Raw genomic sequence first — 17,951 nt, forward strand, 5'->3', positions numbered from 1 at the left:
TCATCGGTCCAAATCCTCCCCACCTAGTCCAATGGCAACACCAATGTCTAGTGGGCAGATCACCAGAATACGGGCCATACTAATCTGTACTAGCAGATAGATGGTACCTCAATATCCTGTTACAACAATACTGACCACTAATGGAATGACACAAAGTGTCACTCTATATTGTGTACACGGTAGCCCGCCCCACTCAATCAATGGAACCCCAAAGATTAGTGGGCAGATCCCAGGACATGATTCATACTAATCTGAACAAGCAGATAGATGACGTCACATTCCGTCAAAATTGTCATGACCGGTCTAATAGTACCGTAACCAAGGTTACTACTATTATCCCTCATCATTCCGCCTCAACCCAGTTATTCACTGGTGGGCAGATTAATACATGCCTTCTACTGTACTGAACATGTCAGTCAGGAGTCATGCTATAATATGTCCTTCTATCAGAAGCGGACCTGAAAGAGACCTGTCTCTTCGGTCCTGCATTCCTCTCTCTTAGCTCAAGTCCTCCCCTCAGCCACGCTGAGTACAGACTGAGCCAAAGAGCTAGAAGACATATCCAAGAGATAGAAACTGATAAATGGAGACGGTGACGACCACGACGCCGCTGCACAGATATCCTCTACCCCTGTTCCTCTGAAAAGGGCAGTAGAAGCCGCTACTCCACGAGTGGAGTGGGCTCTTATACCCTTCGCAAAGCCAATGAGACAGACACTGTTTTGAAAGTGGTCTACCTAGTGCAGCCGCACCATGACACACAAACAGCTGAGGCGATGACCTAATCGCTGCTGTGCGCTCAACGTAACACGCCAAAGTGTGCACTGGGCACAGGCGATGGAGCCTTTCCTCTCTCCTCTCCCCATGAGGAGGGGGAGAAAAAGCCCACAGCTCCACGGTCTGTGATCTATATGAGCTCTTAATAACCTTTGGCATAAATGCCGGGTTAGGACGTAACACTGCTCTGCTCAAATCGCCATTAATGGCAAGGCAGTCGGGTCTCGTCGAAAGAGCACACAAATCACTGACACGCTTAGCAGTAGTCAAAGCGAGCAACAGTGCCGTCTTCATAGACAGCATCTTGAAGGGTATTTGATTCAATGGCTCGAACGGCGACTCACAGAGCGCTTCGAGTACCAAAGCCAAATCCCACTGAGGAAGCGTGGCTCTAGGCATTGGCCTAAGCCGCCGCGTTCCTAATAAGAAACATTTCACTAGAGGGTGGCTGAAGACAGTGTCTCTGCCAAACCCCTCGTGACAAGCTGAAATCGCCGCTGCAAACACCTTAATGGTGGCGGGCGATCGCTGCTTATCAAACAAACTGCAGGAATGAGAGTACACTCTCAACCTGACAGTTCATTGACTCCCGAGTGGCGCAGTGGTCTAAGGCACTGCATCGCAGTGCTAGCTGTGCCACTAGAGATCCTGGTTCGAGTCCTGGCTCTGTCGGGACCGGGAGACCCATGGGCGGCGCACAATTGGTCCAGCGTCGTTCAAGGTAGGGGAGGGTTTGGCCGGCAGGGATGTGGGTTCGTTTCCCACGGGGGGTCAGTATGAAAAAAAATAAAAAAATAAATAAACATGTATGCATGCACTAACTGTATGTCACTCTGGATAAGAGCGTCTGCTAAATGACTAAAATGTAAATGTAAAAATGTCTACATTCTCTGTGACACACTACTGTGAAAATACGTTCCATTTACTGGCATACACCCTGGAAGTGGAACCGGCACGTGAACCCTGTATGGTCCTGATTACTGAATCAGATAACCCATGGCGCTCTAGCCTGTCCCTCTCAGGAGCCAAGCCTTCAGTGGTTGGCCGATTATGGGCAATCGCCCTATCGAGCCCTCCGCCTGAGACAACGCGTCCCGTCGATGTGGAATTGGCCAAGGTGCCGCAATCAACATCTGACTCATCTCCGCAAACCACGGAGCCCCTGGGCGATTGGGGGCCACCAATATTATTGACAGCCCGCCTGATCTCACCCTGGCTAACAGTGGGAGAATGCAGGACAGCGGTGGGAATGCATACAGGAGAACTCTCGGCCACGGTCGGTGCGCGAACGCGTCCCTCCTCAGTGGCGGTTCGTCCTGATCCCTCAGAGAGAGCCATAGAGGACAATGCACGTTCATGCGTGACGCGAATAGATCCACCTCGGCTCTCCCGAACTGTTCCCAAACTGGGTCTAGTCCTAGTTGGGCGAACCATCACTGCATCCTGCACATGCGCAGGAGTCCCAGCGGAACCACGAAATGGGCTGACGACATGAGACCCAAGAGTGACATGACTGACAGCGCCGTTACCGTGTGAGTCGGACGAAACCTTCTCAGGGCTAGCAACAGGGCTACCCTTCGAGGGTCCGAAATTCGAGCCCTCATCATTACAGTGTCTAGCTGTATCCCCAGGTAGACAATCTGATGACTGGGCCAGGGTGCGCTCTTTTTCCAATTCACAAGGAACCCCAGACGTGTGAGATGTATTACTTTCTGTGTCATGTGAGTGAATGCCAGCTCTGCTGACGGGTCGAGAACCAGCAGGTCGTCTAGGTAGGCTAGTAGCCTTATTCCCTGATGACGCAACGGTTCCAATGCCGCCTCCACACATTTGGAAAACGTGCGAGGTGCCAGGGTGTACCCGAATGGCATCCTCGTGAACTCGTACGCCACCCCTTGAAAGGCGAATCGCAGAAACTTTCTGTGACGCGGCTGCACCGGCACATGAAAGTACGCGTCCTTTAGGTCTATGCTCGTACAAAATTCTCCCTTCTGGACACCCTCCAGTGGACGTTTTGTCGTTAGCATTCGGAAGGGCCGCTTGGCTACGCTCTCGTTTAGAATGCGTAAATCCAATATCGGCCTCATTTCCCCCGTCTTTTTGGGCACCAGGAAATAGGGCGAAAATAGCCCTTTGTTCCTGGGGAACTACTGTGACCGCCTCCTTCGCCAAAAGTTCCGTAATCTCTGAAACCAGAGCGGCCACTTTTTCGGGCGTTTTCATCACCGTCTCCACCACCCCCCTGAACGGGGGGTCCGATGAAATTGGGTGGCATAACCCTTCTCCAACACCTGGTCTAGCCAATGGGAGAGAGTGCAGCTTCGCAATGCAGAGAAAGTGGAAGAGTGCGAAGCTGTGGTACACTTAGTAGGAAAGACCTGTATTCCTCGACGGCCCTCGCCGCCGCTGTTCCCCAGCACTGAAGTGGTGGAACAGCCCAAGGCGGGCCTCCCAAGAGAGGGAGAGGAAACATCAGCGCGTTCTAAGAGAAACGGGGGCGCCGATACGTTGGTTAAACTCGTAACCGGCCCTCCGTGAACGCAGCACGGGTCTGAACCGCACTGACCGAGGCGTTAGCCTGCGACAGAGCGCCATCCCCAGAAAGCGATTGCGTCATCATTCCAGTACCTGGCTGTGACTGCAGTCTGCTATGTGAGCCCTTCACTGCAGGACTCCTAGGAGTCTGCAAAGTGAGGTCTTCACGAGGTAAAGCAAGGCGGCGCCTTCTTACCCTTTTTACACTCGCCTTCTGTGTGTGCTCAGCTACGCACCCTTGGTGGGCTGAGCTACACTCAGAGTGGTGAACATCAGCGCGTTCTGAGAGAAACGGGGGCGACAATACATTGGTTAAACTCGTAACCGTAGTATTCCGGCCCTCTGTGAATGCAGCACGGGTCTGAACTGCACTGACTGAGGCGTTAGCCTGAGACAGAGCGCCATCTCCGAATAGCGGTCGCGTCATCATGCCATTATCTGGCTGAGACTGCATCCTGCTATGTGAGACACTCACTACAGCACTCCTAGGAGTCTGTAAAGTGAGGTCTTTACAAGGTAACACAAGGCGGCACCTTGATACCTTTTTAATACCTACCTTATGTGTGCGCTCAGCAACACACCCATGGTGGGCTGAGCTGCACTCAGAGTGGTGAGAGAGAGAGAGAGAGGGGGTGAAGGAAAACGAACACTCTCGGGTGCATTATGGAAAAAGGGCTCTTTTGTGACAAAGTCAGGTGGAGCCAACTCTTTATTACATGCAACAACAACAAGAACATCCTCCTCAACACCCTTCACATAAGGGTGGGGGGAAATAGTGGGCACAGTCGACCTCGTCGCCGCGCCATCTCCTATTTTCTCCCCCACGTCCCGTCATGTACGTCGTCTCTTCTGGCTACCCTTGGGTTGCCAGGTCGACGTCCTGATGACTTCCCTCGCCGGCGGTATCACAGGGGGCTCAGGTGCTGCTGGGTGGGTGGGGCCCTCTCGCCTGCTGCTCGAAGCCGCCGTCTGGCGCCATGCACGCCGCCTCGCAGTAGAGCCTGCTCTACTAGGGGCGGTGGGGTTTGATAGCCTCTGCGTCACATGGCCTGCTCTCCCTACCAATGGCAGGTGTCTGGCCAGCTGTTTCCTCTCCTCATCTAGCTTGGCGAAACTCTCCGTCACTTCCTTAACGGCTACTCCGAAGAGTCCGTCGTTAGAGAAGGGGGCGTTCAAGAGCGACGCTCTATCGGGTTCCTTCATAGTTGTCAATGACAACCATAGGTGTCGTTCCACAGCCACCGAAGTGGCCATGGACCTCCCCGCACAGACAGCTGACGCTTGCGTCAGGTGGAGAATAGCGCCAGAAATCCTGGCCGCTTCTTCCACTTCCTCCCTGCCGAGCTCAGCCTTACACGGGACTTACACAGCCCTTTGCGTATTTAGCCAATGAGGGCATTGCTGGAGCCAGAGGCTCAGCCGCCCTTCTTGGTATGGAATACGGGCCGCCCTCCATCATATCCACTTCCGGTACGGCGGGAATGGGGGGAAGTGCTATTTCTAGCCGTCTAGCAGCCCTCTCAATGAGCCCAGGGAAGTCTGAGTGCAGAGAGGCCGCTGCAAAAGACAGGGCTTCTGACCTCTCAGAGCCCGTGTCTTCATCGCCCAGGGAAGAATAAGACCTCTCACTCTCCAAAGGAAAGGGGGTCTTAAATGTCTGGGTCCTGAGACTGGACTGTTCCATAGGAACGTCCATCTCGTCCCCATCATCCCTGTCATCCCCAGAGTCAGCCTCTCCAGATGACGCCTCAGAAGCTGAGGCCAAAACTGAGAGCACGTCCTCTAGGGGAATATCCTCCCTAAAAAATGCGCGCCGCTGCTTCCTCTCCTTCAAAGGAAGGAGGGCGCAGCTTGCACATTTAGGGGGAACACTGACGCCATCCTTGGCGTGATGTGCACCCAAACACACGAAACATAGGTCATGGGGGTCCGCAGCCGTCAATGAGGCACAGCGGCATTGAGCTCTGAAAATAGCTTTTGGGGGTGGAAAATCTCCTGGTGTGCTCATTTAGGATGACGACGATGAACTGGAAAATCGACTGTGTTTCTTCGTCCTGAGTCTTTTCTTCGTCTCTTCTTGGCTTCTTCAGTCTAGTCCAGTAGCTGAAGATAAAGGGAGGCTGATTCAGGGGAAGCGTCCCCTCTTATAGTGACACCTGTACTCCTATTGGCTGCAGGTGTGTGCATAATTTTGTCTCAGGCTGTTGCTGCCTTAGGGCAGAGGGTACACCAATAGGAGCAGAGCTCCCCTATGTGGCGGAGCTCCACGATATAGAACAACCGTTTCTTTTTACATTTAGCTCATTAAGTTACTTTATCAATCAATGTGGATAGAGCAGGCACGCTAGTTGTTTAAATGCGTAATGGACAGACAAGTGTAGCCTATGGCGCAACATGCAACTGAAATTTAGCAGGTGGGGAGAGAGTGAGAGAGGGTTGAGGATGAGTCTTCAAGCGCTGGGAATCTTGTTATGACATGCATTATATGAATTAGGTCCACAGAAATATACCTAGGAGGAGCTTCTTCTATGAAGGAACATTGAATGTCCTTTGCGCTAACGTTAGCTAGCTAACAAGCTTGAGCTTGCTAGCTACAGTGAGGGAAAAAAGTATTTGATCCCCTGCTGATTTTGTACGTTTGCCCACTGACAAAGACATGATCAGTCTATAATTTTAATGGTAGGTTTATTTGAACAGTGAGAGACAGAATAACAACAAAAACATCCAGAAAAACGCATGTCAAAAATGTTATAAATTGATTTGCATTTTAATGAGGGAAATAAGTATTTGACCTCTCTGCAAAACATGACTTAGTACTTGGTGGCAAAACCCTTGTTGGCAATCACAGAGGTCAGACGTTTCTTGTAGTTGGCCACCAGGTTTGCACACATCTCAGGAGGGATTTTGTTCCACTCCTCTTTGCAGATCTTCTCCAAGTCATTAAGGTTTCGAGGCTGACATTTGGCAACTCAAACCTTCAGCTCCCTCCACAGATTTTCTATGGGATTAAGGTCTGGAGACTGGCTAGGCCACTCCAGGACCTTACTGTGCTTCTTCTTGAGCCACTCCTTTGTTGCCTTGGCCGTGTGTTTTGGGTCATTGTCATGCTGGAATACCCATCCATGACCAATTTTCAATGCCCTGGCTGAGGGAAGGAGGTTCTCACCCATGATTTGATGGTACATGGCCCCGTCCATCGTCCCAGTGATGAGGTGAAGTTGTCCTGTCCCCTTAGCAGAAAAACACCCCCAAAGAATAATGTTTCCACCTCCATGTTTGACGGTGGGGATGGTGTTCTTGGAGGTCATAGGCAGCATTCCTCCTCCTCCAAACACTGTGAGTTGAGTTGATGCCAAAGAGCTCCATTTTGGTCTCATCTGACCACAACACTTTCACCCAATTCTCCTCTGAATCATTCAGATGTTCATTGGCAAACTTCAGACGGGCATGTATATGTGCTTTCTTGAGCAGGTGGACCTTGCAGGCGCTGCAGGATTTCAGTCCTTCACGGCGTAGTGTGTTACCAATTGTTTTCTTGGTGACTATGGTCCCAGCTGCCTTGAGATCATTGACAAGATCCTCCCGTGTAGTTCTGGGCTGATTCCTCACCGTTCTTATGATCATTGCAACTCCACGAGGTGAGATCTTGCATGGAGCCCCAGGCCGAGGGAGATTGACAGTTCTTTTGTGTTTCTTCCATTTGCGAATAATCGCACCAACTGTTGTCACCTTCTCAACAAGCTGCTTGGCGATGGTCTTGTAGCCCATTCCAGCCTTTTGTAGATCTACAATCTTGTCGATGGCGCTACAGAGGGTGGTGCGGACAGCCCAGTACATCACTGGGGCTGAGCTCCCTGCCATCCAATAACTTTATATCAGGTAGTGTGAAAGGAAGACCCGGAAAATTGTTAAAGACTCAAGCCACCCAACCCATAGACTGTTCTCTCTGCTTCCGCACGGCAAGCGGTACTGGTGCATCAAGTCTGACACCAACAGGCTCCTGAACAGCTTCTATATCCAAGCCATAAGACCGTTAAATAGCTAACAAAATGGCTAGACGGACTATCTGAGTTGACCCTTGTATTTTATTTGTATTTTATTTTCTCTATGCATACTCACAGGACTCTACACATTCATGCACACTGACACTCCAACACACACACACTCCATTTTCTCACACACACATAACATGCACACATATTTATACTGACTCTACACACACGCACATACACACTCTCTCCTCTGTTTCCGCTGCTAAAGCCACTTTCTACCACTCTAAATTTCAAGCCTCTGCCTCTAACCCTAGGAAGCTCTTTGCCACCTTCTCCTCCCTGCTGAATCATCCTCCTCCTCCCCCTACCTCCTCCCTCTCTGTGGATGACTTCATCAACCATTTTGAAAAGAAGGTTGACGACATCCAATCCTCATTTATTAAGTCAAATGACACCGCTGGTCCTGCTCACACTGCCCTACCCTATGCTTTGACTTCTTTCTCCCCTCTCTCTCCAAATGAAAACTTGTGACTTGTGACAGCCGGCCGCCCAACAACCTGCCCGCTTGACCCTATCCCCTCCTCTCTTCTCCAGACCATCTCCGGTGACCTTCTCCCTTACCTCACCTCGCTCAACAACTCATCCTTGACTGCCGGCCATGTCCCTTCTGTCTTCAAGAGAGTGAGAGTTGCACCCCTCCTCAAAAAACCTACACTAGATCCCTCCGATGTCAACAACTACAGACCAGTATCCCTTCTTTCTTTTCTCTCCAAAACTCTTGAGCGTGCCGTCTCTAGCCAACTCTCCTGCTATCTCTCTCAGAATGACCTTCTTGATCCAAACCAGTCAGGTTTCAAGACTGGTCATTCAACTGAGACTGCTCTTCTCTGTGTCACGGAGGCTCTCCGCACTGCTAAAGCTAACTATCTCTCCTCTGCTCTTGTCCTTCTAGACCTGTCTGCTGCCTTTGATACTGTGAACCATCAGATCCTCCTCTCCACCCTCTCCGAGTTGGGCATCTCCGGCGCTGCTCACTCTTGGATTGCGTCCTACCTGACAGGTCGCTCCTACCAGGTGGCGTGGCGAGAATCTGTCTCTGCACCACGTGCTCTCACCACTGGTGTCCCCCAGGGTTCAGTTCTAGGCCCTCTCCTATTCTCGCTATACACCAAGTCACTTGGCTCTGTCATATCCTCACATGGCCTCTCCTATCATTGCTACGCAGACGACACACAACTAATCTCTCCTTTCCCCCTTCTGATAACCAGGTGGCGAATCGCATCTCTGCGTGTCTGGCAGACATATCAGTGTGGATGACGGATCACCACCTCAAGCTGAACCTCGGCAAGACGGAGCTGCTCTTCCTCCCGGGGAAGGACTGCCCGCTCCATGATCTCGCCATCACGGTTGACAACTCCATTGTGTCCTCCTCCCAGAGTGCAAAGAACCTTGGCGTGACCCTGGACAACACCCTGTCGTTCTCCGCTAACATCAAAGTGGTGACCCGATCCTGCAGGTTCATGCTCTACAACATTCGCAGAGTACGACCCTACTTTACTTTATCCTATCCCAGGTATTCCTTAAAGAGGTGGGGTTTCAAGTGTCTCCGGAAGGTGGTGAGTGACTCCGCTGTCCTGGCATCATGAGGGAGCTTGTTCCACCATTGGGGTGCCAGAGCAGCGAACAGTTTTGACTGGGCTGAGCGGGAACTGTGCTTCCGCAGAGGTAGGGGGGCCAGCAGGCCAGAGGTGGATGAACGCAATGCCCTCGTTTGGGTGTAGGGACTGATCAGAGCCTGAAGGTACGGAGGTGCCGTTCCCCTCACAGCTCCATAGGCAAGCACCATGGTCTTGTAGCAGATGCGAGCTTCAACTGGAAGCCAGTGGAGTGTGCGGAGGAGCGGGGTGACATGAGAGAACTTGGGAAGGTTGAACACCAGACGGGCTGCGGCATTCTGGATGAGTTGTAGGGGTTTAATGGCACAGGCAGGGAGCCCAGCCAACAGCGAGTTGCAGTAATCCAGACGGGAGATGACAAGTGCCTGGATTAGGACCTGTGCCGCTTCCTGTGTAAGGCAGGGTCGTATCTCCGAATGTTGTAGAGCATGAACCTACAGGATCGGGTCACCGCCTTGATGTTAGCGGAGAACGACAGGGTGTTGTCCAGGGTCACGCCAAGGCTTTTTGCACTCTGGGAGGAGGACACAACGGAGTTGTCAACCGTGATGGCGAGATCATGGAACGGGCAGTCCTTCCCCGGGAGGAAGAGCAGCTCCGTCTTGCCGAGGTTCAGCTTGAGGTGGTGATCCGTCATCCACACTGATATGTCTGCCAGACACGCAGAGATGCGATTCGCCACCTGGTTATCAGAAGGGGGAAAGGAGAGATTAGTTGTGTGTCGTCTGCGTAGCAATGATAGGAGAGGCCATGTGAGGATATGACAGAGCCAAGTGACTTGGTGTATAGCGAGAATAGGAGAGGGCCTAGAACTGAACCCTGGGGGACACCAGTGGTGAGAGCACGTGGTGCGGAGACAGATTCTCGCCACGCCAATTGGTAGGAGCGACCTGTCAGGTAGGACGCAATCCAAGAGTGAGCCGCGCCGGAGATGCCCAACTCGGAGAGGGTGGAGAGGAGGATCTGATGGTTCACAGTATCAAAGGCAGCAGACAGGTCTAGAAGGACAAGAGCAGAGGAGAGATAGTTAGCTTTAGCAGTGCGGAGAGCCTCCGTGACACAGAGAAGAGCAGTCTCAGTTGAATGACCAGTCTTGAAACCTGACTGATCATTATGATCGATAATGTCAAAAGCTGCACTGAAGTCTAACAAAACTGCTCTCACAAGCTTCTTATTAGCATCATATATGCTGCTGCTACTCTGCCTAGTCACCTTACCCCTATACATATCTACCTCTATCACTCCTGTATCCCTGCACATTGTAAATATGGAATTGGAAAGGAAGCTGCATATAGCTTACTTACTTTCTTGTGTTCTTCTTATTTCGTATTTTTATTTCTCTTGTTTTTATTTCTTCTACCCTACATGATTACAGCATTGTTGGGTTTGGAGCTTGTAAGAAAGGCATTTCACTTTACGTGTGCATGTGACATTAAAACTAGAATGTCAGATTATTTTAGGCACAATCCCAATTTCATGCTACTTTGCCTTGGTCCATTTGAAGTTTGCTTTCTCCGGATGGATATGGCCTCTATGTTTAGAACAGGGTGATTTCATTCATCCATTCTCATTCATTGGATAAATATCTTCTGTTACGGTTATTTCATACTTGATAAACAAGTGTCCAACAGCAGCAATAGCAGAACTCTTTTCCCTCTGCTATGTGGGTCACAAAATGTAGGTCTTAACCCAATCACTTGAGAGAATAGATTAATAAAAACTATCGTAAAACTAAACAGCTCAAGTGGGAACAAGACTAGAGACACAGATATAACTGTGCCTTTGATCAAGTCTAATCACAATCCCTTGTGTCAGTCGGCCACAATTACAGAGCAGCCAATCGGGAGACAGGAACACTTAACAGAACAATTAACAAAAGTGCATACAACTGACAGATGTGGCAATTAGTGCTGGTATGATAGTATAGCCAGAGATTGTGGATATAATGAAGAGATTTTTGTGTCTCCGCCCTAACAATGGGAGTCGTTGTTCACAAAGGCGGAAGGAAGGCGGGGGGAGGCGAGATCAGGTGGGAACATTCTAGCCAATGAGAGGGCAGATACGTGTGTGAACAACAGACACAACTATTTTTCTAAAAGTTGCCCGGATGACACTTGCATCCACTTATGTCAGTACACTTATAACAATCTAAGCGTTACAAAACTTCAATGCGATCAAATAAGCCTCACGTAGCAATTTAGAAGTTACATTTTCTGTTGACCAAATTTGACACTCGTTGACCTCTTTTCTTGGACAGGTTTGGGGCGGAGTAAACCCTCTCGCTTCAACTCTTCCTCTCTGGTATAGCTATCTACAAGGTTCATATACGTTTTGACAGATGTTTTCTCATTACTTTTCCATGACTTCTCCCTGACATCTAAGCTGACATATGGAATTGTTTTAAAATGGTCATACCATGGATCATTTACATATTTGATTTTAGGACTCCTTTAGGTATAATTTCTTTCATAAAAAATGTATTTGATAAAATATTGAATTTTGCATATAATAACTACTATAGCCCATAGAAACGCATTGAATAACACATTAATAAATGGCAAAAAAGACAGTAAAAAAATGTATCATAAGGAATAAGGTTTTGAAGTGTTGGTCCTTTATGAGATATAAGAAAGCTCAGGAAAAAAAAAAATATATATATATATATATATATATATATATATATATATATATATATATATATATATATATATATATATATATATATATATATATATACAGTACCAGTCAAAAGTTTGGACCCACCTACTCATTCAAGGGTTTTTCTTTATTTTTACTATTTTCTACATTGTAGAATAATAGTGAAGACATCAAAACTATGAAACAACACATATGGAATCATGTAGTAACCAAAAAAGTGTTAAACAAATCAAAATATATTTTATATTTGAGATTCTTCAAATAGCCACCCTTTGCCTTGATGACAGCTTTGTACACTCTTGGCATTCTCTCAACCAGCTTCACCTGGAATGCTTTTCCAACAGTCTTGAAGGAGTTCCCACATATGCTGAGCACTTGTTGGCTGCTTTTCCTTCACTCTGCGATCCGACTCATCCCAAACTATCTCAATTGGGTTGAGGTCGGAGGATTCTGGAGCCCAGGTCATCTGATGCAGCACTCCATCACTCTCCTTCTTGGTAAAATAGCCCTTACACAGCCTGGAGGTGTGTTGGGTCATTGTCCTGTTGAAAAACAAATGATAGTCCCGCTAAGCCCAAACCAGATGCGATGGCGTATCGCTGCAGAATGCTGTGGTAGCCATGCTGGATACGTGTGCCTTGAATTCTAAATAAATCACAGACTGTGTCACCAGCAAAGCACCCCCACACCATAATACCTCCTCCTCCATGCTTTACGGTGGGAAATACACATGCAGAGATCATCCGTTCACCCACAAAGACACGGCAGTTGGAACCAAAAATCTCCAATTTGGACTCCAGACCAAAGGACAAATTTCCACCAGTCTGATGTCCATTGCTCGTGTTTCTTGGACCAAGCAGGTCTCTTCTTCTTATTGGTCTCCTTCAGTAGTGGTTTCTTTGCAGCAATTCGACCATGAAAGTTCTTGAAATGTTCCGTATTGACTGACCTTCATGTCTTAAATGAATGATGGACTGTTGTTTCTCTTTGCTTATTTGAGCTGTTCCTGCTATAATATGAACTTGGTCTTTTACCAGAAAGGGATATCTTCTGTATACCCCCCTACCTTGTCACAACACAACTGATTGGCTCAAACGCAATAAGAAGGAAAGAAATTCCACAAATTAACTTTTAAGAAGGCACACCTGTTAATTGAAATGAATTCCAGGTGACTACCTCATGAAGCTGGTTGAGAGAATGCCAAGAGTGTGTAAAGCTGTCATCAAGGCGAAGGGTGGCTATTTGAAGAATCTCAAATATAAAATATATTTGGATTTGTTTAACACTTTTTTGGTTACTAAATGATTCCATATGTGTTATTTCATAGTTTTGATGTCTTCACTATTATTTTACAATGTAAAAAATAGTAAAAGTAAAGAAGAACCTTGAATGAGAAGGTGTGTCCAAACTTTTGTCTTGTAGTGTATATATATTTTTAAATAATAATATGCCATTTAGCAGATGCTTTTATCCAAAGCGACTTACAGTCATGTGTGCATACATTTTTACGTATGGGTGGTCCCGGGGATCAAACCCACTACCCTGGCGTTACAAGCGCCATGCTCTACCAATTGAGCTACAGAGGACCACCCATACACATATTTAACCCCTTTTTTTGGGTAGGCACAAACCTACCTCCATACTTCCATAAAATGTTTTAACCGGTACCGGTTACTTTCAGATGTGTCCCATGACACTTGTAGGGGTCGTAGAGCAAAATGGAGTACATCCACAGTTGGGTCACATTAGTTTGTAGCCCAAATGGTTTGGATGCTACAAACAGAAGTTGGCACATCGACAGTACCGATTTCACACGAGTCCTTTGGAGCTTGTGGGGGTCGTAGAGCAAAACGTGTTCGTGAGAGTCTCATCTTTCCATAGAGTGGTCAAACCGTTTGGACGCTACACACGTTTTCATGAGAATACCTATTTTCAGGATGTCTGATAAACACCACTGTAGCTCGCTATGTGCGTCAATAGACTCTAGGGGGTTAATATTTCAGTTTGAAGAAACTCTAGGGCTATATTAGGGCTATAGTAGAGAAAATGCTTATTTGCTGGGTTTGTTAAGCTTTTATTATTATGGTGATATTATCTTCTCAAATTAAATCAAATCAAATTTTATTGGCCACATGCGCCGAATACAACAGGTGCAGACATTACAGTGAAATGCTTACTTACAGCCCTTAACCAACAGTGCATTTATTTTTTAACAAAAAAGTAAAAATAAAACAACAACAAAAAAAGTGTTGAGAAAAAAAGAGCAGAAGTAAAATAAAAATAACAGTAGGGAGGCTATATATACAGGGGGGTACCGGTGCATAGTTAATGTGCGGGGGCACCGGCTAGTTGAGGTAGTTGAAGTAATATGTACATGTGGGCAGAGTTAAAGTGACTATGCATAAATAATTAACAGAGTAGCAGCAGCGTAAAAGGATGGGGTGGGGGGGGCAGTGCAAATAGTCCGGGTAGCCATGATTAGCTGTTCAGGAGTCTTATGGCTTGGGGGTAGAAGCTGTTGAGAAGTCTTTTGGACCTAGACTTGGCACTCTGGTACCGCTTTCCGTGCGGTAGCAGAGAGAACAGTCTATGACTAGGGTGGCTGGAGTCTTTGACAATTTTGAGGGCTTTCCTCTGACACCGCCTGGTATAGAGGTCCTGGATGGCAGGAAGCTTGGCCCCAGTGATGTACTGGGCCGTACGCACTACCCTCTGTAGTGCCTTGCGGTCGGAGGCCAAGCAGTTGCCATACCAGGCGGTGATGCAACCAGTCAGGATGCTCTCGATGGTGCAGCTGTAGAATATTTTGAGGATCTGAGGACCCATGCCAAATCTTTTCAGTCTCCTGAGGGGGAATAGGCTTTGTCGTGCCCTCTTCACGACTGTCTTGGTGTGTTTGGACCATGATAGTTCGTTGGTGATGTGGACACCAAGGAACTTGAAGCTCTCAACCTGTTCCACTACAGCCCTGTCAATGAGAATGGGGGCGTGCTCAGTCCTCTTTTTTTTCCTGTAGTCCACAATCATCTCCTTTGTCTTGGTCACGTTGATGGAGAGGTTGTTGTCCTGGCACCACACGGCCAGGTCTCTGACCTCCTCCCTATAGGCTGTCTCATCGTTGTCGGTGATCAGGCCTACCACTGTTGTGTCGTCGGGCAAACTTAATGATGGTGTTGGAGTCGTGCCTGGCCATGCAGTCATGGGTGAACAGGGGAGTACAGGAGGGGACTGAGCACGCACCCCTGAGGGGCCCCCGTGTTGAGGATCAGTGTGGCAGATGTGTTGTTACCTACCCTTACCACTTGGGGGCGGCCCGTCAGGAAGTCCAGGATCCAGTTGCAGAGGGAGGTGTTTAGTCCTAGGATCCTTAGCTTAGTGATGAGCTTTGAGGGCACTATGGTGTTGAATGCTGAGCTGTAGTCAATGAATAGCATTCTCACGTAGGTGTTCCTCTTGTCCAGGTGGGAAAGGGCAGTGTGGAGTGCAATAGAGATTGCATCATCTGTGGATCTGTTGGGGCGGTATGCAAATTGGAGTGGGTCTAGGGTTTCTGGGATAATGGTGTTGATGTGAGCCATGACCAGCCTTTCAAAGCACTTCATGGCTACAGACGTCAGTGCTACGGGTCGGTAGTCATTTAGGCAGGTTATCTTAGAGTCCTTGGGCACAGGTACTATGGTGGTCTGCTTGAAACATGTTGGTATTACAGACTCAGTCAGGGACATGTTGAAAATGTCAGTGAAGACACTTGCCAGTTGGTCAGCACATGCTCGGAGTACACGTCCTGGTAATCCGTCTGGCCCTGCGGCCTTGTGAATGTTGACCTGCTTAAAAGTCTTACTCACATCGGCTACGGAGAGCGTGATCACATAGTCATCCGGAACAGCTGGTGCTCTCATGCATGCTTCAGTGTTGCTTGCCTCGAAGCGAGCATAGAAGTGGTTTAGCTCGTCTGGAAGTCTTGTGTCACTGGGCAGCTCGCGGCTGTGCTTCCCTTTGTAGTCTGTAATAGTTATCAAGCCCTGCCACATCCGATGAGCGTCAGAGCCAGTAAAGCTATAGCTCAGTTGGTAGTGCATGGTGCTTGCAGCGCCAGGGTTGTGGGTTTGATTCCCATGGGGGCCCAGTATGAAAAATGTATGCACTCACTAACTGTAAGTCGCTCTGGATAAGAGGGTCTGCTAAATGACTAAAATGTAAAGCAAGGAAAAGATGAGACACTTGGGTAATTGGAGTGTATTCCTTGGCCATCTGTAGAAATGTCAGGCTGGATAATGTCTTTCATATCATTATGTCTTGCCTGACAGATGGCCATATCCAGAGAGACTATAACTCCATTTTATATCTTTGCACATTCTGTAGGGCCATCAATCAATATAACTGCGCTTTCTGAACAGGGAAGCAACTGAGGTAAATTTGTCAGAAACTGGTCAGTGCAGTGCAGTGCTGAAAAAGTAATATCCAACCGAGTAGATAAAACCCTTAAAAAATATTTTCAGTTCATGTCAACAGTTATTCAACAATATATTGAATATGTTTGAGCAAACAATTAATGTGAAAATATGTTTTGGTCAGATTTGAGCGATTTTCCAAAGCGTTTCAGAGGACATCCTGCTCATGCTGTTTTGTTTCGACCCTTTCTAATTGTTAATGCGTCTTACGATCCAGGCGTGACACGGCTCAGGCAGATGGGTTTACCTTTCCATGTGCAGTATCCATGTTGTCGTCACGGTGATGACAGATAAGCGGTCATCGCCCAGGCCACGTTCCACAGGCGACACCATCAACGCAATATAGTGGCAGATGGGTGAGATGCTGGTGTGTTTACACTGTAGGTTGTGGAGGAGAACAGGATTCACGGCAGAGGCCTTTGATCAGTGACAGAGCGCAAGAGTGTGGCCAACCAGGCGGAGACTGATCTGATGGCATCGGGCCTAATCACTAGATTAGCCATCAGATAGCCTACCCTGCCTAGCCTCCCAACACACACTGCTAATTAGTAAGTGGAGAAGTGGAGCATGTTCCAGAATAATAGAGAAAACAACAATACTTTTTCATCATCAACTTTTGTATGTACTTATTGGGACTAAGTTAATGTGGGTGACGAATGCTGGAACCAGTGTGATTATGCACAAATTCAACCAGGCCCAGGAAATCAGTACACACACACGCACGCACACGTGTGCACGCACGCACTCACACACACACTCTCATCTAAACAATGGCATCTATAGTTAACAGTGTGGGATAATATCTGTTTTTCTTCTTTGTCTTCTGTGCAGAGTGAGCCTACATACAGACAGAGGATGACCTAGAAGCCACCACTGCTGAGCCCAACAGAGGATAATATCACTCTTGTGTGTGTAAGCAACAAGGTGTGTGACAGCAAACAGGGCTCCACCTGCACCCGGGTCAGCCTGGCAAACATGGGGGGCCACGTCACACTGCTGCTCCCCTTCCTACAGCTGCTCCTCTGTAGCTTGTCAGGGGTGTGGGGGTTCCCCTTCGGCCCCGTCCTTGACGTCACCCCCAGGACCACGGTGCTCTACCAAGGTAAGGCCAGACCAAGGCTCCAGGTTGCTGTATACTAGGAGGTTGTCCTGGCAACATGACTACACCTGACCTAAGGAAAACTCTGGGACAGAGTAATAGGCTGTGGCCTAGGAGTTTTTTCTGGTCAGTTCACATGGCCTGGAAAAACTCCTGGCTGTACTTAGGATATAGGATATCTACGGGATACTAATGTCACACTCGGTGTGTGGATTCAATACGGCTGCTCCAACTCCCTCCTGTTCACTTTAAACAAGTGGCACAGTTTTGTAAGTTGGCCCCGAAGACAGCCAGCCCCTACTTCCAGGGAGTTATTAATCGTCTCTCTCAAGTCCTGTCCTAGTTCACTTAGTTCACCATGCAGCCCTAATGAAACAATAGAGAATAGACAGAAGCTCTCATCGCCCATAAAAGAGGACCCCTCTACAGTGGATCCCTGACCAGTGCCTGTGTAGAAAATGACATAGTGCTGAATAGGTGATTTTACGAAGAAGGGTTAAGGTACATAATTTACACACATCAGCATCCCCCCCCGCCCCCCTCCCCCAACCCCCCATAACAGCTCAGCCTCTCTTTCTCTATCTACTGCAGCAGAAGCTACTGCAGAGGGATCACCCAGCCCTGGCAGGCTCTTCAGACGACTATACTGTCCCTGGCTGCTGTCAGCTCTCCACACCTCTCCACTCCTGTCTTGAGAGGAGGAATATTATGAACAGATTATTAACAGAGTGAAGAGAGCCGGGTGCATCGCCTGCCTGCACTA

General features: G+C 48.3%; 1 protein-coding gene across 1 annotated transcript in view; it reads left to right on the forward strand.

Annotated features, from left to right (window-relative positions):
- LOC121547245 (semaphorin-4G) overlaps window positions 1-17,951 on the forward strand; it is a 98,933-nt gene that overhangs the window by 10,141 nt on the left and 70,841 nt on the right. Inside the window, exon 2 of the mRNA XM_041858412.2 lies at window positions 16,921-17,191. Within this exon, the coding sequence (XP_041714346.1) occupies window positions 17,065-17,191 (127 nt within the window). The 5' untranslated portion in view covers window positions 16,921-17,064. The remainder of the gene's footprint in view (window positions 1-16,920; window positions 17,192-17,951) is intronic.

This window comes from Coregonus clupeaformis, chromosome 31 (genome assembly GCF_020615455.1).
Source record: "Coregonus clupeaformis isolate EN_2021a chromosome 31, ASM2061545v1, whole genome shotgun sequence".
NCBI lineage: Eukaryota > Metazoa > Chordata > Actinopteri > Salmoniformes > Salmonidae > Coregonus > Coregonus clupeaformis.